At 44.9% G+C, this 24230-nt stretch overlaps 2 protein-coding genes across 3 annotated transcripts in view; one reads left to right on the plus strand and one right to left on the minus strand.

Moving 5' to 3' along the window:
- Positions 1-2678, plus strand: part of RAB5A (RAB5A, member RAS oncogene family) — a 31280-nt gene extending 28602 nt beyond the window's left edge. Inside the window, exon 6 of the mRNA XM_070467064.1 lies at positions 1575-2678. Coding sequence (XP_070323165.1) covers positions 1575-1690 — 116 coding nt within the window. The 3' untranslated portion in view covers positions 1691-2678. The remainder of the gene's footprint in view (positions 1-1574) is intronic.
- Positions 1859-23939, minus strand: PP2D1 (protein phosphatase 2C like domain containing 1). Of its 2 annotated transcripts, XM_070467062.1 has the most exons (4): positions 23600-23939; positions 19674-19916; positions 16267-17339; positions 1859-3936 (listed from the first exon to the last, which is right to left on the minus strand). In XM_070467062.1, exons 2-4 carry the CDS (start codon positions 19694-19696, stop codon positions 3134-3136), a joined length of 1899 nt encoding a protein of 632 aa, XP_070323163.1. In that variant the 5' UTR covers positions 19697-19916; positions 23600-23939; the 3' UTR covers positions 1859-3133. The 2 variants fall into 2 exon arrangements, with proteins under 2 accessions (XP_070323163.1, XP_070323164.1); XM_070467063.1 differs by lacking the exon at positions 19674-19916.
- Positions 23940-24230: the final 291 nt, after the last annotated feature.

The raw sequence follows: 24230 nt of genomic DNA on the forward strand, positions 1-24230 counted from the left end.
ATCTTTCTTAACTTGATTCAGGATTTTTAGCTTCTTACAATCCTAATCAGTTCAGGGTCAGATTGATAAAACCACAGCTATCTATATACAAAACAGATACTACCAGCTTCACTTTGGTAGCACTCAATAAGATAGGAGACTACTACTTTTGAGACTCCCTAAAGATATGTTGTAGATTATCTTAACACAATAAAAATTAACCAGTATAAGTTAAAGGTTCCTCATTCCAGCTTATGTCTTTCAGCCCCTGCTTCACTTAGATCTAATTACAAAAGACCCTTGCAGAAGTACGCTAAAGGGAGAGATGGTCCCTCAGTCTGAAACAATTTGTTAATTATGTAGAGTTTGTGATGTTAGCCTACTGTTTGTCCTTGCGGGGCTTTGTTTGTAAATACATTTGACTGCAAATGCTGCCTTCTGTTACCGTTCGCCCTGCCACTGCTGGAGCCACTGCTGGAGAAGGGGCCCAGTGACGCTTTGCTCCCAAACCTCAGTGCTCCTGGCGCCCAGATCCAGCGTCCAGCCCGGCCTCTGGGACTCTAAAGATGATTAGTGCTGCTGTGGAATATTACAACAAAGAGTAAAAGGTCCAGGACACACCTAGGTATTTACATTTCAAAGTAGAGCCTGTTTGGCTTTTGTGTAACCCAGGCCCTGGCTCAGGCCGAGCTGGATTCTTGCCAAAGTGGGCCATCCCTGAGGCGACAGGAACAGTGCTCTTAGAGATGCTTCATAAATCCCAGCATGCAAAGATCTTTGAGATCCAAGCAGACTGCATCTAGCTGGTAGTTTTCTCACCAGTGGGAGCCACACTGCAGAGAATTAGCAAAGCTGAAGCCGTTAGCTGCAGTCGTGGGGCTTTGTCCAAATGTGGCCAGCCATGCCTATCTAGCTCAGCATTGGAAAATGGTTTTTTGAGATAGCACCTTCAGGATCAAGTCCATTTATATCAGGCAGAGCTATTGGTGAATCAGATTCGGATTCTTTATGAGCCACAAGAGAGGACACCCATTTGAAGGTAGAGGTGTATAAGCGAGGAGGAAAATAGGAGATTGAGGGTTATGATTTAGGGTAATAACTTGCTCAGTAGAGGACACATTGTACTGGGGGGATGGTGTTTTATGTCCTGACTTGTTCCAGAAAGTGCGTGGCCATCCAGAGGGTGCTGACAGGCGGAGCTGAGGGGATAGTGTTTTATGTCCTGACTTGTTCCAGAAAGTGTGTGGCCGTCCAGAGGGCGCTGACAGGCGGAGCTGAGCTTGTTGGGTTTGGTTTTTGGCTGGGTCAGGCGGCTTGGGCGATCTTAGTTCTGCAGCCAGGAATCGAATCCGTGCCCCCGCGTTGGGAGCTTGGAGTCTTAACCACTGGACCCCCAAGGAAGTCCTGGAGCCGAGCTTCTTGGTTCTAAACATTCTGGCTGCTATTATCTTTAGGACTTCAGATTTCCTTTAAATAGTAGGAGTACGAGTGATTAGGAAATAAAGTATACCCTTTTCTGGAATCGTGCAGTGCGTCTGTATCAACAGTTAATGCAGCTATTCTGACTGTGTTTGTTTTGATAATTTATCCCTCAGCTAAAAAGTTGCCAAAGAATGAACCACAGAATCCAGGAGCAAATTCTCCCAGAGGCAGAGGAGTAGACCTGTCTGAGCCCACACAGCCCAGCAGGAGTCAGTGCTGCAGTAACTAGCCCTCCACGGAGATGCCGGGGCGGCCTCCTGCCTCCTGATGTCAGCAACAGTGGAACTGGAGCATTTAACCAGCCCAGTATGACTTCCAAAAGGAAGAGACTTAACAATAGTCAAGTTTCTAATACAGAATCATTTTAAGTGTTTTGAACTTAATTTTTAATGACATGCATGTGGCCCTCTGACTAGTGTTTCGGCGGTGGGAGGGGAAGTGAGAGCTGTGCGCACACTTGTTTCCTTGGAAGGTTAGCGGGACTCATTTCTCTTCTCCAGGGATGTAGACAAATGACTCTGAACCCACAGTGAACCAGCCAGTTCTGTGAAAAAAATTTGGAACTTACTCATTTGGGGTTTTCAGAAAAAACTTCTTGCTTTGGAAGGAGGTTCTAAAGATATTTATGCTTAGCTGCCATATCCAGGCAACCTGTAATTTCTCTTCATGTCCTTATTTAAAGTATACATTCCACATTTTAACAAATTCGCCACAAGGAAACTCCCATATCTTCAGTGGGAAAAGATGAACATTAGTGGCATCTAAATTATAGCTAATCCTGTTGTTTTATAAAATGGGGTAAAATGCATCTTAAAGGATAGTGTTCCCCTCAAACATGTGAGTTCTTCAGCAAAAATGAAGCAAACCAGGTGTCTGTGATTTACGTGTAATCACTGCTGGCCATTACACAGGTTTTGTTTGGGTGTAGGGAGGGGCCTTTGTGCCCTTTGGACATAAGTATAGTCAATGCACTAACAATTATGTACATTCAAACTTGGTTATTTTAAATTTGATCTTCAGCTGTACTGTAAATAGGGTACTGCACTGTAGTCTCCATATATGTTTATTACTTTTCTGTGATATTTAAGAGTTGCTTAAAAGTATACAAAATGTACAGTTACTAAAACAGCTAATTTTTTCCTTTTCTCCCCCTTTGAAAGGAAGGGGCTTCAATTGTTCCTCCCTGGCTAGAACCATAATAAAAAATGTACCAGTAATTTGTAACATGAGTATTGGATATGTTAGTAACAATCTTACAACCTTGTTTTCCAAAGTTCATTTAATTTTGATCAGTATATTGCACTAACTGTTTTAGGCATTTTCATTATATGAAATCTACCATGTGTCAGAGATGATTTAATCTATTTAAGTGTTGAACTGCTAGCAGAACTTGTACATTTACAGTAACTCAAAATTAGTAAGGAAAACAGTTCACCAGTGTTTAGTTTTATATTGAGGTGCTCAGGTTGGAATAAAGTGGTATTAAAAAGCAAGTACTGATTCTTCTCTTTTTTCACATGAACATGTATAAATGGCATTGTGTAACCTGAAATCTGCTTTTATATTTTCTTTACTGCATTCTTAACAATTATGTGGTATTGATGTGATGTCGTGGTACCTGGTTCATTGCCGCACTGTCTCCGTACTTCTCTTCTCTGGATAACCAGAGCCTTTATGTCAGCAGCTGATGCTCGGTCCCGCTGAGAAGTATCACCATGACGGTGATGTTGTCCCTGGAGCCAGCCGCCAGAGCAGCGTTGACGAGCTCGTGGCTGATGGACGCGGCGGCGCCTTCATAGAAGTGCGGAGAGCCTAGTCCTGTCTGATTTTCTCTTGAGTCTCTCGGCTCTCTTTCCACACTGGTCAGTCCGTCGGCTCCTTCCTCACTGCAGGCATCACGAGTGGTCATTTTCGGTGGAAACAGCCCTGAACTTTCAGGGTCACAAATAGGATGTTTTGAAACTGACAGGTTTTCTTCTGAGTGGACAGTTGACACGCACTCTGCAGATTTGCACTGAAACACTGTGTGGATGTTAGGCTCCGATTTCGATGTGGTTCGTTCACCGACGGGGCGGAGCAGAGACCCCCTGGGCGGTGACGGTTCGTTCCCCGCGGCGGGACCCCGCGTGTCTCTGTGCGCTTGGAAGGCGGACATGGTGAGTGCGGTGACCTCCTCTGTGTCCAGAACGTCCCAGAGCCCATCCGTGCCCAGGATGAGGAACTGGCACAAGTCATCTATGGGCACAGAAATCGTCTGAGGGGCTGGAATGATGGATTTTTTCAGCTTGAGGTCCCCATGGAAGCCAAGCCCGCGCGTGGTGGGCCTTCGCCCCTGGAGGAGGCCGTGCGGCGCGTTGGCGCTGATAGCCGCTCCCTGCCGGAGCACCCGCCGCCTCTCGTCCGGGTTCCGGGTGCTGTGCTCTCTGGTTAAGCAGAAGCCTTTCCCGTTTCTGCATAAGACTGCTTGCACGTTACCTAGAAGATTATTTTAAAAGATTGGTCCTAGAGGTTTATAACCAGTTGTATCAAAGCATGCTGTTAACTTCATTAATTTGTTCCAGAGCATAGACAGAAAGCAGGCCATTTAAAAAATTTTTAAAATATATGTAATACTCATATCATTATTAGATTTATAGTAATTCAGATTTCAAACTGGCAGGCTCATTTATTCCTCTTAGCAACTTAGTGTTTAAAATATATTTAGTATTGATAATGAAAAATAATCTTTATGAAGCGGCTTCTGAGTATTATATATAGAGTCAAGAATTAAACTTTTTTCTAATGTATAATTCCATAGAGCAGGTATTTTTTTAATGTTTTGATAAATGCCTTTTCAATTAAAATCAAGCTGAATTTTTTCTAGGAGTGGAGTTTGATAATTTTTTAACTGGTTAAAGTTAAAACCTGAATATATTATAGGTGTGGATGATTAAAAAATTATAATGCCACTGTTAGTATCCATCTTACTGAGTTTGTTATGTATGTTACAATTCAGTCAGCCAGCCCTGGGAAGAGAAAATAACGTGGCATTAGTGTGTGAAGTGGATAATATTTAGCCAACATTAAACCCTTTGATTGAAACTGGGGTCTTAGAGTTTGTTCATGGTTCAGACAAACCTGTGATGTGTGCTTTATTGAAATCCTAAGAAAATTTAAATGTCATCCTTTGAAACAGTTTGAAGGATGGTTGTATTACCAAACTTTTCTTTGGTATACAAAAGAAAGAATTTTTTTTTTTCATTTGTTAGGAAAAACTGATCTTCCTAAAGTTTTTAGGAACATAATTGTATGTTTATAATACCTACGAGAATTAATACTCCTGGAATCATAGGCAAAATTTACATTAGAATATTCTGATTTCAAGCATGGTACTGTGCCTGGAATCAGAATTTTGTTGTTGCGGCCCTTAGTTCCGAATCCCCTCATACTTCAGGTGGAGGGACTTAGGTGTCAGAGGGTGAGTTTCACACCCCTAATCCGGACAGAACCTGAGTTGGTAAAGCATTAGCTCGGGCAGAGAGTGAGCCTGTTGGCTTATTTACATAATGGAAACTGCCAGTATCTTCTGGGCATTAGATTAATAATAGTATCTAATAATAATAGCTACTGGATGGGATCAAAAGATGATTATGTGGACAGTTTTGGAAACTTGATAACTGTGTAAATGATAGTCTTCAAAACTGCATGACCTCTTTTATTTATTTGTGGTTTGGTTATTAACAATTTCTGTTAACTTTTCTGCTGGTCATTCTGTTCACAGAAGATAAATCAGTAAAATAATTCTTGGCTTTTGCTAGTTGTAAACTATGATTGTGCCAACAGTAAACTGAATTGTTCTGTTAGCAGAACACATGGTTCAGTTCCTCTTTTAAATTAGAAAACTTCTTTGTGTGTACCTACACATATAAATAGTGCGACCGTAGCTCTGAAAACAGGGGCTCACAATAGTGAAATCCACTGACTTCCTGAATGTTTTATTTGCATGTGGCATGCCAGAGCTCACTCAGCAAAAAGCACTGTCTCCTCTGTGGTTTGAAAAGAACTTAATACAATGATCTAGTTACAGCGAAAGGGAATAAGCTGGTATTTTGATTTTAGTTGCCTGTGCAGAGAGCTTGGTAAAGATACTACTGTTTGCCTTTTTGTTGTTGTTGTGCTACAGAGTAGGAAATGCCATTTTGGCTGATTTTATTTTTGTGAACATCCCTTGAGGTCAGCACAAATAAATTTCCAGAAATTGAGGACACTAAGTAATAGCTTCAGGTTTTGTCCTGCCATGGATTTGCATGAGTGAGTCATTACTTGGACAGTTTATTCATCCTGATACATGCTGCCTTCTGAATAGCTCACATCCTTACCTGTGTGAATTTGCATGAAGGAAGGAGGGGTACCCGGTGTTTTTCAACTGTTCATGTGTAACTCAGGAAATACGGGATGATAAGGAAGACTACTCAGGCCCTGGAAGAGTATTCCTGGCACACAGGATGAAAAGTGGATGTGCAGCTGGTGGTTGCATCTCCTGAACCTTGGGCTGCTAAGCTGTCAGCTGCAAACGGAGTTCCTAAAAGCTATCAACTACACTGCTGACAGCTAGAGTGGAATGATGAACAAAAAGCTTCAAGGAAAACAGGAAACTGAAGGGAGATTTAAAAATAACCCTCAATGTCCACGTGCCTTGGGAGAACTGAGGCAAAAGAGAAGAGCAAGGTTTGGCAGTTTGAGAGCGCAATCGCCTTTCAGGGAGGGCCCCTGTGAAGCCTGGAGGAAAAGAGGAACGTGGTGAACTGCGACGACCCTCACCCAAGGCGCGGAGAGTTCACGTCCCTAGACACGAACTTAGCAGCTCTCAACAGCTGGAGAGACGGTGCTCTTCAGACGAAACGAGCAGGGGACCAGAAGGGCCGCGTGTGCACGGATGTGTGTGGAAGGGGAACTGAAGAGCTGCTCTGAGAGGACACGGGCGCCCTGAGAGCGGGCACATTCGTTAGCAAAGGGCGGAGAGGTAGCTCTCTCCGGCAGTTGCCGGGCTGTCTCCCGTTTGTGAAAAGGAAGTCTCCCTGGAACTTCACAGTGACCTCTGGAATCCCATACAAGGAATTCTAGGCCTGAATGGGCAAGGTCAATTTTCTTTTTCCTTCAGATAAGGCCACTAAGTTCAGTGTTAAAAATAACAGGAAAGTTTTAGGAAAGGACTGGAGGAAAGAGGAAGAGAAATGTTCTGTGGTGCTAAGAAAAGGAAGCATCCCTCGTATGCCTGAGGCCCCGGGATAAAGGCTTGGTTCAGAAGCAGGACTTGGGACCAGAACCTGACGTGGGACATCAGTCCCCATTTTGTCGGTGTGTCTTTCATTAAAGCATTTTATTTCTCTGAGTAACATTTAACTATTAAGTAGACAGTTTTCACTGTACATTCAAAAAGATTCCTTTGTTTTTGTAAGATGTGTAAGCATGAAACTCATCTGCACCATTTTCTGGCTGGAGTCTAAGGAGGACTTAAGAGTTATCCTCAGCTAGCTGCCCAGTATTTGTTGTGTATGTATGAATCCATCACCAACCCACCCCTTAAAGGTGGGGAAGGAAACGTCTACAAAAGGTGAATGTTTACGGGGTTTTTTTTTGTCTGCTTAAGATGACTCTGGAGTTGAATTGTGTTTTAGGGGAAAAGATGGGGCTGGAAATCATTTTAAAAGAAACTAAACTGTCTTTAAGGACAGTCATTTCTAGATAGAATCACAACAAATGAAAATACCTGCAAACACAGCGTCAGTCGTGAAATGAGAAAGGAGAGGACCTGGGAGTGGAGGGACGCCTCGGACACGGGAGGCTGCTGGCGAAGGAGCTGGGAGCAGAGGGGAGCGGCGGGTGCGGCCCGCGTGGGCGCGGCACCGCAGTGGGCTCCTGGGACGGAGCCCCAGACACAGGAAGCAGTCGTTTCTGAGGCCTCGCTAAAAGGAGCGATGAACAAGAATGCATCATCCAGACATAAAGACACTGAAATAGCAGATACGCTAAAACACTTCAATGTCACGAAGGAACAGAATCTGTAACGGCTGAACCCCCGAGTGTGCCAAGAGCACAAGTCGGCCTTTAGCTGAGAGCATTTACTGAGCTAAATGTGTGACCCTGGACTTTTCACAGGATTATGGAACAGGAAACGAAGCATAGGACTTGTTTAGCTTGGGGAGACTAGTGGTTCTCCCCAACAAAGCTAGGACCACAGACGACCGTGCCCTCACTGAAACACTGAACAGAAATATATGCCCCTCATCCACCCTCCTAGGCCACCAGAAAAATGAACTACTTTAAAAATTGATGCTGAACAGTGGAGGAAAGAAAGGGAACCACAAAGCATTTGGAAGCACAACCTTTGTGTATCTGTAGTCCAGAAAATCTCAAATTGATAGTTTTAAGTCAGATGGATAGTGTTAACAGGCAGGGATCAGGCGGTGGTCAGAGTGTAGTCAGGATGACGCAGGCCTCAGTTAAATGCTCCTAAGTATTAACATGGGGAACTCCTCTGCTTCCGGCCAAGATACATTAACAGGGACTGGACTTACCCTCTGATCTGTGTTGAGGAGACAGACCTGAGAGTCCAGGGAGACCAAGGCAGCGAGACTTCACTGGGGAAAGAACCAGAGGGAAGGGTGCTCAGAGACCGCCAGGGGTCTGCAGAGACGCATCCCCAGGTGTTCAGCAAGGTCCTGATCGAGAAGCCTCCCCGGGTGTTCTGTGAGGTCCTGATCCATGTGTGTGAGGAATCCCCCGACCCCAGCACTGGCAAAGAGCTATCAGGCCGATCAGCAGAGCGTGGCTGAGGACTCACACCAGTCAGACTAGAGACACGCAGCAGTGGGTCAGTGAGTAGTGTCCTGAGGACGGGCTTGCCTCAACCCGAATCAGACGCTGCTCTGAGTTTATCGGACAAATTGTAAAATCTGAAAGGATCAAATGTTTCTAACTCCAACCTAGAACACAGCTCAGGAAGTTAAGAAAAAAAAATCCATATACTACCCCCCTTATAAGACCTGTGAATACGATTTTATTTGGAAACGAATCTTTACAAGTGTAAGTTAGGGTTTTGAGATGGATTATCCAAGTTGATCCTAAACCCAAAAAGTATCATCATAGAGGAGACACACAGTGAAGTGAAGACAAGAGGGGTCTCCCCGGGAGTCTAGTGGTTAAGGCTGTGCTTCCAGATGTGGGGGGCGCAGGCTCGTTCCCTGGTGGGGGAACCAAGATCTCACCCCACATGCCAAGTGCCTGCCCCCCCCCCCCCAGAAAAAAACAGGAAGATACTGGGAGGGTTTTTAGCAACCATGGGGCTTTCCTACTGGCTCAGATGGTAAAGCATCTGCCTGCAATGCAGGAGACCCAGGTTTGATCCCTGGGTCGGGAAGATCCTGGAGAAGGAAATGGCAACCCACTCCAGTATTCTTGCCTGGAGAATCCCATGGACAGAGGAGCCAGGCAGGCTACAGTCCGTGGGGCCGTAAGAGTCAGACACAACTGAGCGACTCACTTTCACTTTTGCAACTACAGGCCAAGAAGTGCCTGGATCCACTGGAAGCTGAAAGAGGCAAGAATTCTTCCCTGAAGAATTCAGGGGAGCATGGCCTTGGAAACACTTAGATCGGGAGCATCTAGTCTCCAGAACTGTGAGAGAAGGGATTTTTGTTGTGTTAAGCTTCCAAGTTCAAAACAATTTGTTATGGCAGCCCTGAAAAACTAGAACACAAAGCATGCAAATAAGTCGGGAAATACTACACATAATAAAACAAAAAATCCATTGAAACCAATTCAGAACTGACACAGATACTGGAATGAGTAGGAAGAACTCTCAAAGTGGTTTAAGTGGAGTGCATTTGTTTAGGAAGTTAAATATAAGCATGGAAAGTGAAAGAAAGTAAAAGTGAAGGCACTCAGTCATGTCAGATTCTTTGTGACCCTATGAACTGGGTCCAGGCTCCTCCGTCCATGGGAATTTCCAGGCAAGAGTACTGGAGAGGGCAGCCGTCCCCTTCTCCAGGGATCTTCCCAACCCAGGGATGGAACTCAGGTCTCCTGTGTTGCAGGCAGACTCGACCATCTGAGCCACCAGGGCAGCCCATAGGCATGGAAGATAATTTTAAAAATCAAACTTCTGAAGACAAAAATGCAAAATATGAAATGTGGGTTTCCCTGGTGGCTGGCTCAGTGGTAAAGAATCTGCCTGCCAGTTCAGGAGACATGAACTTAACCCCTGGTCCCAGAAGACCCCACAGGCCATGGAGCAACCAAAGCCACGTGCCAGAACACGGGCTTGTTCTCTAGAGCCTGCAAGTGCAGCGACTGAAGCCCGCGTGCCAGGAACCCGTGGGCCACGAGAGCCGCCGCCACATGAGCAGCCTGTGTGGCAGCGAAGACGCAGCACAGCCAGAAATAAACAAATGAAAGATGCACTGGCTGTGATTAACAGCAGGTTCAACATCCCAGAAGAAAAGGTTAGATTCTTGCGGAGTAATGTGAGTCAGTGTGTGCTCGGTCACGCCCAACTCTTTGCAAACCCAAGGACTAGAACCCACCAGGCTCCTCTGTCCGTGAGATTTTCCAGGCAGGAGTACTGGAGTAGGTTGTCATTTCCTACTCCAGGGGATCTCCCCGACCCAGGGATCAGACCTGATCTCCTGCACTTCCTGCAATGACAGGTGGATACTTTACCACTGTGCCAACTGGGAAGCCCATGGCAGAGTAAGGATCTCTGAAAACCTGCTCCTCAGTAAAAGGAAGGGGAGCACTGTGAAAAGCTGGTAAAGTCAACTTTCCTAGAACGCTGGGAGTTGACCAAAGGTTTGCAAAAATCTGAGCATTATTGAAGAGAGACAGCTTAAAGTAGGTATTAATAAAAATAGAAGTGTTTGTGGCCTTGTAACTTGACCTACTCCAAACCTTTTCTCTTCAGCTCTGCAGTAGCCTTGAAAACCAAAAGTTTTATAATGAAAATCAACAGTCCAGTCTATAAGCCTCTGCAGGGAAAAGAATGGCTTTGGACCTCCCTAAAAATCTACCCTCAGAGAAATGTCACTATTCAGACTATATTGCAGTTACCTGAAGAAAGCTGCATTCTCAAATCTTGTTATCACTTGATCAGACTCAGAGCTTACTCTACAAATAACTGGCCCTCAGCGTGTTTGCCAGGCTTCCCAAATGATGTTAGTGGTAAAAAATCTGTCTGCCAATGCAGGAGATATAAGAGATGCAAGTTTGATCCCTGGGTTGGGAAGACCCCCTGGAGGAGGAAATGGCAACCCACCCCGGTATTCTTGCCTGGAGAATCCCTCGGACAGAGGAGCCTGGTGGGCTACAGTCCCTGGGGCCACAAAGAGTCGGACACGACTGAGCGACTGAGCAGTGTGCATGCTGAGAACAATCAGCTGCAACTGTTTCAGAGCACAGCTGCCTGAAGCAGTGATGACAAGAGATTGATCCCAGCATCCAGTGAAATGTGTAAGAAATAATAACGAATAATGAGCTGAATAACGAGATTCTGTAGAGGGTTTTGAAAAGCTCAAATATATTCCTGGGGAAACAGAAAAGGGTGCACACGTGGCAGACTGTGTACCTGCCGGGACGCGAAGAGGCCCGGACGACTCACCTGTGGGTTGTCTTCAGGACGGACCCAAATAGCAAGTAAAAGCTTAGGCAGCGTTGTAAACCGCCTGCTACTGTTTACAAGACAAGCTTCAGAAAGACTGGAAGACATATGTATTAGTACTAGGTGTTTAAGGGAATCATCTAGTTCTTAGCTGACCTCTAAGATAACCAACCAAGCAGAGACTTTGTGTCTACACATGACACAGCATATAGACTCTAGAAAATGAGTTCTTAAAAGTCACAAGACAGTAGCGACAACAAACCCTGGAGAGGAAGGACATCTGTATCATTTTAAATGTCCACTTTTCAACAACAACAGAAAAGAACAATGAAACAGGCAACGAGACATCAAAGTACAGACCATACGCAGGAGAGAAAGAGATCAGCAGAAACTGTCCCTGAGGAATTCCAGGCATTAGAATTACTGTCCCAAAAAAAGAAATGTTTTAGAAGTTATAAAATGTTTAAAGGGAAATAAGGCTGAAAGTGGAAGCATGAGAACGCTGATCCCCCGAGTTAGAAACTCTCAGTAAAGAGCCGGCAGTTGTAACAAGCAAACCAAATTCTGGAGTCGAAAACGACAGTGTCTTAAGTGAAAAATTCACTAAAATGAACTCAGAATCATATGTGAACTGGCGGAAGTATCAGCAAATTTGATTGATAAATTGAGATCATCCAGTCTGAAGAAGAGAAGAAATAGAAGGAAGTAACGCGAACAGTCTCAGAGGCCTGCGAGTTACCACCAGGTACACCAACATGCACACAGTGAACGAAGAGAGCGGGGAAAGAATGTTCGAAGAAATGATGGCCAGAAATGTCCCAAATTTCAATAAAAAGATCCAAGAAGCTCAAAAAACTCGAAATAGTATAAATTAGAGGTCAGTACTTAATCACGTCATAATCAAACTGTCTAAAAACAAAGGAAAAAAGAATACTGAAAACAGCATGAGAAAAGTGACTCGTTACCTACAGCCAAGGGAAATTCAATAAGATGATCATGTCTCATCAGAAACCACAGAGGCAGATGAAAGCACAAACAAATAAGAATAAAGTACATGTTTTATTCTTGAAAAAAAAAAAAAAAGAAAGAAACCACAGAGGCTAGATGGCAATGGCATGACATAGTCAAAAGGCAAACTGTCCTTTTAACTGAAGAAATTAACATGTTCCCAAGTAAACGAAGACTAAGAGAATTCATCACTAGCAGATCTGCCATACAAGAAATAAGAAGGGAGTCTTTCAGATTAAAACGAAAACACCAGACTGTAAGTTGAACCCACCCACAGAAAAGAAAGGTCACTACTGTTGTCTTTGAGTATCGGGGAGCGTTGGTTCTGGGACTCCCTGAAGATATCTGTGGGTATTCAAGTCCAGGCACGAAAGGTACCTGTGGGTATTCAAGATCCACCAAAATCTGTGGCTATTCAAGTCCAACAGCCAGCCCCGCCCCCATATCTGCACATCACAGATTCTGCCAACCATGGATTGTGTAATAGGCATTTACTATCGAAAAAGTTCTGCATACAAGTAAACCCACACAGTTCAAATTCATGTCATTCAAGGCACAACTCTATATAGGTAAATATAAAACAGTAAAAACTACTTTTTAACACTCTTCTTCTGTCCTGCATGAGACAAAAATTATAAAACTTTTTTAGGCTTGTACTGTGTAAAGATGTGATTCTATAAAGTACAAAGAAGGGTGGAGGAAATAGAGCTATACTGGAGCAAAGATGTTGTACACGTCTTTTTGAAGTTAAATTGGCATGAATCCAAGCCAAATTGTTTTTAAGATTTTATTATAATCTTCAGGATAGCCACTAAATTTTTTTTAATATATAGGAAGAGAAACACAGGAATCAAAATAGAAAACTAGACAATATCTAATACAAAAGAAAGCAGTAAAAAAAAAAAAAAAGAAAGAAAGAAAGAAAGCAGTAATGATAGAAAAAAGAGATAGAAAGCTAACAGCAAAATATCTGACATATATCCTACCCTATAATTAATTACATTAAATGTAAATGAATTCCTAACTTGAATCAAAAGGGAAAGATTAGCAAAATGGAACAACAAACTAACACACACAGTGGGAGGGTGAATAAAGTCCCCAGAGGTATCAGAACCTAACTTCTGGAGCCTGAAAGTGTTACTTTAAATGGCAAAGACTTTGAAGATGTGACTTTGACCCTGAGATGCTTACACGGGATTGTCTGGGTGGGCTCTGAATGCCATCACAGGCGGGAGGCTTGGCCTGTGGAGGCACACTTGACTGAGCAGCCTCAACCCAGCCGGACAGAAGCTAGAAACAGGAAACATCCCTCCCACCCCCTCCGGAGGGGCGCTGCCGTGAAGATGCTGGGCCAGTTATGCTGAGGCAGAAGGCTTTGAACTGAGACAGAAGACATTTCTGCAGTCTAAGCCACCAAGTTTATGATAAATTTGCTAAAAGCAGCCACAGGGAACGAAGAGAAGCAATGTCCAACTATAGCTAAGAAGACACTTGATTCAAAGACACATAAACTGAAAGCCCAGGGCCGGGGAGAAAGGACCATCCCAGTGACTGTATAAAGACCACGGAGACTCACGCTTCACCTGGGCACCTTGGTGCTTTGGGAGCTGTGTGTCAGAGGAGCTATTAAAGATGAAAGCACTGGGGAAAAGGATTTAAGAGATCAAATGAAAATCCCTTCTGTTTATAAGGACTAGTGTGGTTAATTAAAAACATAAAGTTTGTGGTTTACTTGATATTATGAAAAAAGTGTATGTTTCCATATTAATAGGTTTATTAGTATTCTAATCCTATGAGGATTAACTGAAGTAAAATAAGAGAGTGCCAAGAGAAATGATAAAATGCAATGTAAATGAGAAGTGCCAAGAACAAAAAACCAAGAATGTCTGTTTTGAAGAATCTTTTCCCACATGCACAAATTCAACATTTATTCAATGGCTTTACCACCACATTTGCATTTCATTATAAAGTGAGGTGGGTTTGGGTTTTTTTGGTTTGTTTTTTGTTTTAATTTCAGAGTTATGGTGATACTGGTATTTGATAAATTTCAAAGAAAAATGAATTTCCTTGCTAGTTTTATAGGTCTTATTTTATAAAATACAAAATATGCTTCTGATAAGTTTGTGTCCAATTTATTTTTTTGTAACTCACTTGAATTACTTTCTTTTAGGAGCACTTTTATATTATAAATCATGACCTCCCTTTCACAAGTTGAATTTTTTTCCTCTACTTATTTGTTTCTATTAAAATGAAAGATGCCCAAATGAAACCATTTTAACACAATTAACACATTTTAACACAATTATTTAACACAATTCCTGTAAGTTAGCTCCAACAAATGTTTGACCTGGAGATTAGAACCGGCCAAACAGCAGTGAAATGAGATTAGAAATAATGAATCAGAGTAAACTGAACATTTGATGATAGTATCTCCTTACTGAATATCTCATAAATTTTCTTTTCATTTTCCAAGAGCCCTGATATCAAATGACACATTCTAACGAGGTCTCAAGTCCAAGGATATGGGTCAGTTCCCAGGTTAGTCTGAAACCTGAAAATCCTCCACCCATGAAGGAGGCCTTCTCTGAAGCACTTTGGAACCTCAGGGTATAACCTGAGAAATGGCAAAGACCCTGAGGAAGCTGGCATTCCACTTGCCTCCTTGGTTTTGCTTAGTTTGGAGCCTGCATTTTGGGCTCACAGCCAGAGCTAATCAGAAACAGGCCCGCTTCCAGGGACCTTGACATTGTAATGGTCTCCGTGGGTCTACCTAGCCCTGCTCTGGAGTCAAAGTCCTCCTCCCTGAGGCCCAGACACTTCAGACTTGAGAACAATCCCCTTCAGAGGCAGCTTGATTTCCATCTCCAGTTCCTATTACCTCTGACACCTTAAACAGATAATTTCACCTCTCAAGTTTCCATTCTCTCATCTGGGAAATCGAGTCAACACCACTTAGAAATGGTGGCAGGGGTTGAGAAAGAGATAGAACAGATGTTGTTTAAGGATTCAGACTTACAATGATCAGTAAATCAGTCCTAGAGATGGAATGCACAGTATCGGGAAGAGAGAGCATATATATTTTAATCATCAAACTTGCGAAGAGACTAGAACTTCCAGCCACTGAAAATAAATTATAATTATGTAATGTGATAGAAGTGGTAATTATTGCTACTATGGCAGTCATGTTACAGTATAAGATTGTATCAAATTAACATGTACCTCTTAAACTGTCAGAATGTTACAAAATACAAATATGTACAAATAAAAATATGTACTTTTTAAAAGCGGTACTTAGATATCCTTAGATGTGAGAATTCTTGGAAGACTACGTGAGAAATCACTCTATATTTAATAGGTGGACATTGTCATTAGTAATAATTCTACCCAGGAAAGGGTGGTAGAACCCTGGTTAAGCATCTCAAGGAACTCAGGTTAACTTGGCTGAAACTTTTTGACCTCCAGGCTTTCCATTTTGGCAAGTTCCTTAGCTAGAACTTTAGAATGCAGGTGAAAAGAATTGCTTCTTGGACTTCTCTGGCGGTTGGGAATCCGCCTGCCAATGCAGGGGACACAGGTTCGGTCCCTGGTTGGGCAACTGAGATCCCTATATGCCAAGTGGTGCAGTAAAAAAGATGAAACCAGAAAAAACCCACACCGGTAACACAGTCCTGAACGACTGGTTCCTCTAAGGTGAAACTGACGCGGCTTGGCCAGTGAGCACAAGAATGACCTCTTGCAAGAGTGTTAGTTACCGGAATAACTGACCACTTTGAGCAGCTATATTAACGACACTCAAAGAACTTTCCTTTCTCCCAAAAGAGGGAAGTGTGGGAAATGTTTTGGTTCCATTCAGATCTGAGCAAATGCAATAGACTTGCTTTGCCTTTATCAACTGCTGTGACTACCCCATTGAGAAAACTTCATATTTGAATCACATTGTTTCATATACGCGCCTCTTTGAGAAATAATTACTATTCATTTTGTGTCTGCAATCTGAATCTAAACTGTGGTTGTTGATCATTTCTTAAACTGGTCAGTGTAATATCTAGGCATGAGTAAGTCACTAAAGAATAGATCAGTAGATAATTCTGGAAGCATGAGAGGTTTTGCTGCCAGGAATAAAACATACTAAAATGTAATCTGCCACCATTCAACATACATACCAGCATTTGCAACATGTAGCACTCCAGTGGTGAGTGTTGGCATCCCCGAGAAAAGACGCCTATCTGCCAAAGCACCAAGGTCACTGATTCCTCCCCAAGACTTCCTGGCTTCGGGACTTGCAGCATTGCTTTCCAGCATGCAAGTGACTGCGGAACAGCCACTCCATCGGACCCTGGACACTTCCCTCCTTCCAAGACGCAAAAGCCTGTCCATTCTCCAAAACGCTTTGGCGAAGGCTTTGTGAGTGTTCTCATACACGCTTTTCATTCCTTTTGTCCTTTTCTTTTTGGAAGAGAAGGAGTCTTCTATAGCTCTATAGTCCTCTCTAAACACTGTGTTAAAAGAACTGATTACTGTTTGCTCTTCAGGAGTCATTTGGTAAGAAGGATCAAGTCTGGAAAGTTGATGGAGAAGTAAAACTGGGAGTTCTGTTGAGGTCAAGTCGGCCGCTGAGGCTCCGTGATGTCCATCAAACAAACCAAAAAAACACACGTTGGGTTTACTGCCAAAATTATTCACAACAATGAATTTATCGTTCATGTCAACTCTCCATGTGGAATTCCTGTCATTGCAAATAGCTGCTCCTTTAATTAATAGGTGACTGATTTTTTGAGGGTGTATGGAACTCTCGCAAATGTTCTCCAAAATCCTATAGTATGCTGGTACCTGTCTCTTCCACAGTAGCTCAAAAGCATTATTAATGCTCTGCAAGGTTTTCTCATTGAACGCAAAAGACGACAGCAGCTTAGTAATGACGGACTGTCTCTGGTCTACGATCGCCGAGAGCCCGGGTCTCCTCCCCCCGGTCCACTGCAGGCCCAGTGTGCTCAGAGCCACGTGCCGCTTTTTGTGGAGGAAAACGCCAGGCAGGCCAACCTCACGCTTGCAAACGGAGCAGGGGAACGTGATCATCTCATCACAGTCCTGCACTGGAGAGTGTTTTTCAGAGACTTCTTCTGATGGTCTCTTCTTCTTCCTTTTAAAATGCTTCCTTTTCCATGGCAGTGGGACTTCATCCTCTGAATCAGCTGTTGGTTTTCTCGTGTACAATTGCCTTGATTTCCAAAACACTCTGCAAACAGGATGAAAGATATTTACATGCCAGAAATGAGGCAATTTGCAGTTTGCTTGGACTCCTCGAGATTTAATATTGCTCTAAAATATTCTGATTGCTCTTTCTGTGATTCCTCCTCCAAAATACAGAGTACCGACCCAAGAAAGTGGTGACTGACCTGTGTAGGCCTGAGTGAAATTAGGCAAAATCTCTAGGAAGCCAGATAGACCTCTAAGAACAAATAGAGAAATCAGCATAATACTTTATCTGGGCAAGTGAAGGTATACGCTTGAGCCTTAACAATGTGATTTCAAGTATGAGCATAATTATTTTTGTACTTAAATTTTCCTAATAATAAAATAATTTATTATATAATAATTAATAATTTATTATTTATTAAATGATATTGCACATTATATTATTATAAAATAATTTATTATATAATAATATATAGTGTAAAGAGATAGGATAATTTTTTAAAGCACTTTTGTCCTAATTAAAACATTCTCAAGGAAATGAATGGGAGATGAATCTGATGCGGGTGCATTTAATGTGCTGCTTTCCCTGGGTGTATTTAAATCCCTGCCATGCACAGCTTTGTTGGATGTGGCCACTCATCCCTACAGGAACATTTCATTCACCAATTTCCACTTCATAATGCTCGTTGATCTATTAGCCTATTAGCAAACTTTCCTGACTTTGCCTCACCAGCCAATTCTTGTTTCTCTTTTTTAATGGAAAATTTAAACAACACACAAGAATGGAAATATGTAATGAGCCCCCATCACCAGCTTCAACCACTATTAACATTTTTTCACTCTCATTTCCTCTGTGTCCTCAACCACATATTATTTCATTTTACTCATTTCTTTACTGGAGTATTTTAAAGCACATCCTCCAGTTCTGTCGCTCTCGCGCATCACTTCAGTGCTTAGTCAGCACACATTCACTTCTTCAGTATCTACCACAGGCCAGCTGCCGTGCAGTTACAGCGCCGCTTAGCAATCAAGCTGGTGCCTTGGCCTGGAAGCAACGAGGCGAGGAGTCTGTGGCCTCATCCGCACGCTCATACACAGAACCAGCCAGGTCCAATGGAGCCAGGCAGAGCCCCGTGACGAGGCCCGACCGAGGGCCCAGCCCTTCATCTGCGCAGGGAAGGGGCCCCGCGACAGCTGAGCCGACTCGAGAAACACTCAGCTGAGAGAAGGCAGCAAGAGCTCCAAGGCAAACACACGGGGCCACCAGTTAGCAGGCGGCGGGGAAGAGGGCCCGGCCAGGGAGCTGGACAGGCAAGCACAGATGTACGGGAAGATGGCAGCTTTTCTGACCAAAATGTATATCAAGTATCTTTTAACTGCTATTAATGCATAACATTCATGCAAAGGATGCAGTTTTTATGAGGCTTGTTGAACTGTTTAGACCAAATTTAATGAACACTAATTCTGTAGTTAGGCCTAGAGTCTTCAAATAAAAATCAAGCTGTATCAGCATTTTATTTTTCTGTCTATAGAGGATAGCCATAATATAACTCTCTCTCACATAGAGCCACTCTGGGAAAGTAACATGTCCATTCATTCATTCAACAAACACTAGGGGGGTCTGCCATTTGCCCGGGACTGTTTTATTTGCTTGAGACAGAGAGGTGAACAAAGGCATTGTCTGTGATGAAGTTTATAGCCTCATACGAAAACAGACAATAACTAAAGGAAACACGGAAACTGATGCCATAGACAGAGAACTACTAGCGTGAGAAACGGCAGGACAAGAGGAAGGACGTCCCCAGAGGTCCTATGCTTGAGAGTCTGCCGCTGAGGCAGCAGACACGGGTTCGATTCCTGGCCGGGGAAGACCGCCCGCCACTGGGCAGCTGAGCCAGCCGCTGAGCGCCTGGGGCCCGTGCTCCGCGGTGACAGAAGCCGCCTCGGTGGAAAGGAGCTCCCACTCCCGCAGCTGGGAAAGCCCACGGGTTGAAATGAGACCCAGTGCAGCCAACAGCAAGCTAAAAATAAATAAAGACACTGTTAGGGAAAAGAATAAAAGTGGACAAAGAGGGACTTCCGGGCGGTCCAGTGGTTCAGACCCTGCGTTTCCAATGCAGGGGCACCGGTTCAGTCACTGGTCAGAGAAGATCCCACATGTGTGTGGCATGGCCCAAAAAACAACAAAAAAAGGTAGAGAGACAGAAGCGCTTTTAGTATAAGGCAGTCAGACGACTATATCGCCTCTCCATGAACACAGTCTACCAGGAAATCACGGTTTCAGTTGACTGAGAAAGTGGAAGAAAAAGAAAACTGCAAATATAATTGTTTACAAACTACATTTGTTATCCGATACAAATGAAAAAAAAATTACCTGAAAGCACTGTTCGCCTCCATGCTCCTGTGGGATCGCCACCTTCCTTCGCCCTCTCTGCACCAGTGTCCCCCCGGCCCTGCCCCTCCAACCTGCCTGGCGACGGTGGCGGTAGGAGTGGGCTGAGGGGGACGGTGTTGATGGCCGGGGGAGGGTCCCCTGACCTGGTCACGGACCTCCCCATGCGGAAGGCTTGCCGCATCATCTGGAACCTCAGTCAGAACTGACTCTGATTCTGAAGGACTATGAAGCAATAAGGGCACAAATTGTTCTAAGTGACAAACTTGTCTTTGAAATTTCTGAAAGAAGTATCATTCATTGAATATACTGCTTTATGCCTGCATGATCAGATTAAGAAAATGAAAGGAGTGCCTATCAATTCATGTCAACTAATTGACTGTCAATTAAGTTGTGTCCCACTCAGGGGAAAGGTATCTAGGACATGCCTTCTTCCCTGTCCTGGAGAGCCTCTCTGCTCCAAATTTTTGCTTGAAAGTTATAGCTCCGGTCCCCGCCGTTTTTTCTGGACTTGTTGTTTCTTGAGGCTGACTTCTTTGTGGCTGATACCTTTAGTTCTTAGGCTCTTTGAAGCTGCCCTCCCTACAGTGGAAGCACACAGTCTTAACCGTTCGATCACCAGGAACATCTGGGTTCCTAGGTTCTTAATCCACAGCTGTATTCCACTTTCTCACCCTGGGCTGGATTAGAACTAGAGTCCAAGAGTAGCTTGTTTGCATATTGAAGATTGGACAAGCCTGGCTACTTACTTGCCATCACAGCAGGCACATATCCCAGTCAACCCAAAGTTATTCGTCCAAAATGGAACTCAATACCTTTCTTCTGGACTTCCCAGGTGGTGTCGGGGTAAAGAATCCACCGGCCAATGCAGGAGATGCAGGAGACTCGGGTTCAATCGCTGGGTCAGAAAGATCCCCTGGAGTAAGAAAAGGAAACCCACTCCAGCATTCTTGCCTGGAGAGTCCCATGGACGGAGGAGGCTGGCGGGCTGCAGGCCACGGGGTCGCAGAGGCAGACACCACTGAGCACTCACACACCCACCTTTCTTCCAGAATCTTCTCCCACCGTTCATGTGCTGAGGCTGGAGGCAGTGTTGGCCTGGGCCCCTTTCCCTGCGGTTCCAGACTGGGGTTGGCCAAGAAGGGAGCCTCGGGGCACCGCCTCTGAGAGCCGTCACGGCTCAGCGAGGGGACCTCGGGTGCAGGGGCGCTGGTCCGGCTCTCAGCACTGATGAAGACTCCCCGAATCCGCAGCAGCTCCTGCCCTCGGAGCCCCGAAGGCAGACGCTCCCTGCAGACTCGTCCGCCAGCGTCCCCGCATGGTGCTCCCTCCACGGCTGCGCCTTCTCAGCTTCTCAGGCTTCTCCTCTGCCCCTTCCCTGTCCCGGAGGTCCGCTTGCCCGGCTCCTTCCACAAACTGTGTAAGGTCAGATTTCAACAGTAAATCTTCACTCCATCACTCGTGGGCTTCAGCATTACTGACTGAACCCGAGCTGATCCAGGCGCCACCAGCATCACCGGTCCTCCCCTTCAGGACCGGCCGTCGCAACCCCGCCTCCCCCACGTGGCCCCGCCCCGCCGCGATCACCCCTCTCCGGACCAAAACACTCGGCCTGCAGGACCCCCCTGGGCGGGGGCCGCTTTTCCCCCTCCAGTCTGGCGGCTCCTCAGCGCGACCCCCTCGGAGCACGCAGAGCTGACCCTACTGCCTGAGCCTCGTGACCGATTTGCCCTTGTTCTTGGGATAAAACCTTCAAGCTCCACCTCGTTTCAGTTCAGTTCAGTCGCTCAGTCGAATCCGAGTCTTTGTGACCCCATGGACTGCAGCACACCAGGCCTCCCTGTCCATCACCAACTCCCAGAACTTGCTCAAACTCATGTCCATCGAGTCGGTGATGCCATCCAACCATCTCATCCTCTGTCATCCCCTTCTCCTCCTGCCTTCAATCTTTCTCAGCATCAGAGTCTTTTCCAATGAGTCAGCTCTTCGAATCAGGTGGCCAAAGTATTGGATTTTCAACTTCAACATCAGTCCTTCCAATGAACATCCAGGACTGATCTCCTTTAGGATGGACTGGTTGGATCTCCTTGGAGTCCAAGGGACTCTCAAGAGTCTTCTCCAACATCACAGTTCAAAGCGTCAATTCTTTGGCGCTCAGCTTTCTTCACAGTCCAACTCTCACATCCATACATGACCACTGGAAAAACCATAGCCTTGACTAGATGGACCTTTGTTGGCAAAGTAATGTCTCTGCTCTTTAATATGCTGTCTAGGTTTGGCTTCTGGTAACGCGTCTAACTTCCTCAGCATCATTACTGCCCTCACCCCCCACCCCGCCCCAACTCTTTCCTGGTTTGGTAAGAAATGGTATTTGGTTATTTCAATCTGAATTTCTTACTGTTCCATTAGGTTGTTTTAAGTGTTTTGGTGGTGGTGGTGGTGGGGGTTTTTTTTTTTTTTTTGATGTGGACATTTTAAAAGTCTTTACTGAATTTGTTCCAATACTGTTTCTGTTTCGGTTTTTTGTCTGCAAGGCACGTGGGATTTTAGCTCCCCAGCCAGGGATAGAACCTGTGCCCCCTGCACTGCAAGGAGAAATCTTAACCACTGGACCGCCAGGGAAGTCCCTTCAATTGTTTTTGGGGGGATTTTTTTAAAATCTGTTTTCAGTTGGGCCTTCAGTTGCTCTTTAACCTGCACCATCTGTGCAGGTGCCGTGCACACTCTCTCCCAGCCGCCGCCGCGGCGCCCTGTCCGGGTGGGAAGGTTTCTGGGGCGGTGCCTTCAGGCAAGTGCTGACTCCCCTGGGCTCCAGTCCCTGGACAGGGTCGGGTACCTCTCCGGTGGCTCTGTGTTCATATCTCCACATGCAGCCCTCAGGCCTGCTGGTGATTAGGGTTGTAGGAAAACCTCCTTGCAAAGGTGACTTAAGAGCAGCTGCTTTCCAGAGGCAAAACTAGAGAAAACATATTCCTGAAATACTCTGCAAGGGAAAAGATGGGTCTACATCCACGCGGATTCTTTGCTTCTTTTCTTCTGAAGTATATTTGCTGTCTGTTAATTCTGTTGTTGTTCAGTCACTAAGTCCTTTCTGACTCTTTGCAACCCCGTGAACTGCAACACGCCAGGCTTCCCTGTTCTTCACTGTCTGCTGGAGTTTGATCAAACTCATGTCCATTGCGTATAATAATCAATTGGTTATTTTGTGTTTTTTTTATTGAAAAATAAAAACAGGTACTTCTTTTTATAAGGTACATTAGTATGTAAAGGAAAAGCAGAGGTCTCTCTTTCCCCAAAGTTACTACTGCCAAAAATTAGGTGTGACTTGTTTCAGGCGGGTTTCTATGTATTTTCATATACGTGTACCTAAAAAGATAGACACGATCTATTTTGAAATTGGAGTTTAATTTGCATATGGTCAGTTGCAGAAATTCTAAATGTACAGCCTGATGAATTGTGTAAGAATACACTTGTAGACTCCATGAAGTCTTGTTTTCTGTATTTTAAAAAATAAGGTTGCAACATGATCACAGTATTAAACTAAAAATGTTTGCTGTCACTAGTGCGCACTGGTGACTTTTTTAGCTCAGTACCTAGCAACCTTTCCCATTTGGCCAAATGTCTTGTGGAATCAACAGTGAGAGCACGGAGCCCTAACCACTGGACCATCAGGGAATTCCCTCCACCGGACTATACAGTCCATGGGATTCTCCAGACCAAAATACTGGAACGGGAGGCATTTCCCTTCTCCAGGGGATCTTCCCACCGCAGGGATCAAACTGGGGTCTCCCGCATTGCAGGCAGATTCTTTACCAGCTGAGCCACAAAGGAAGCCCCATTCTTTTTAACCGCTGTATTACATTCCACAGCAAGTGTATAGATGCTACCTAGGTTAATTAACCATTTACCTCTAATGAGGGAAGTGGTTGTTTCTGTGTTTGCTGTAATAACATTACAGTGAACACGAACATGCAAGGTCAGGTCTCTTTGGTGGGTGCTGGTGCTGGCTGGATGTCCAGACGTGGAAAGTCGACAGGCGGAGCGGAAGGGGCAAGGGCTCAGGGGTGCACTCGGGTCCCAGCTTGCTGCTGGCTCGCTGGTCTCTGAGGTCGTCTTGCCATTCTGGATCCCAGTTTTGTCAGCGGTGAAACCGAGGTCCTTCTCAGAACCTTGCTGACTGATGAGAAACGAGCGCTGTCCGCCCAGCAGCGAGCGCAGCACGGCGCAGACGCTCCCCACGCACCCGGCGCCAGCAGGCCTGCTGACTCGGGAGGGCTCCGAAGGCCCCCGCGCTGCTGCGCATGTGTGCGTCCACTGACTCCTCCCCCTGACGCGCTTCCGCCGGCTTCTGTCTGCTCACTTCCGGCGTCCTCCGCTTGCTTTTCCTCATCAACCCGGCTCCACGTCCGTTTACCGACACACCCATGTAGATGCGTACACGCGTATGTACACAGACACACACGCTTAAAAAGCAGCTTAAAGTAGAGAGTAGAGGACTTCCCTGGTGGTCCAGTGGGTAAGACTCCACGCTCCCAATGG

The sequence above is a fragment of the Odocoileus virginianus genome, chromosome 4, assembly GCF_023699985.2.
Source record: "Odocoileus virginianus isolate 20LAN1187 ecotype Illinois chromosome 4, Ovbor_1.2, whole genome shotgun sequence".
NCBI lineage: Eukaryota > Metazoa > Chordata > Mammalia > Artiodactyla > Cervidae > Odocoileus > Odocoileus virginianus.

Bases quoted from the DNA above. Each gene is read 5' to 3' on its own strand.
- PP2D1 (XM_070467062.1), bottom strand. From the start codon at position 19,696: ATGGAGGCGAACAGTGCTTTCAG. The intron at 17,340-19,673 runs GTAATTTTTTTT...TCCTGTTTGCAG, and splicing joins GAGGCGAACAGTGCTTTCAG to AGTGTTTTGGAAATCAAGGC. The intron at 3,937-16,266 runs GTATGTATGTTG...ATAATCTTCTAG, and splicing joins GCTACATGTTGCAAATGCTG to GTAACGTGCAAGCAGTCTTA.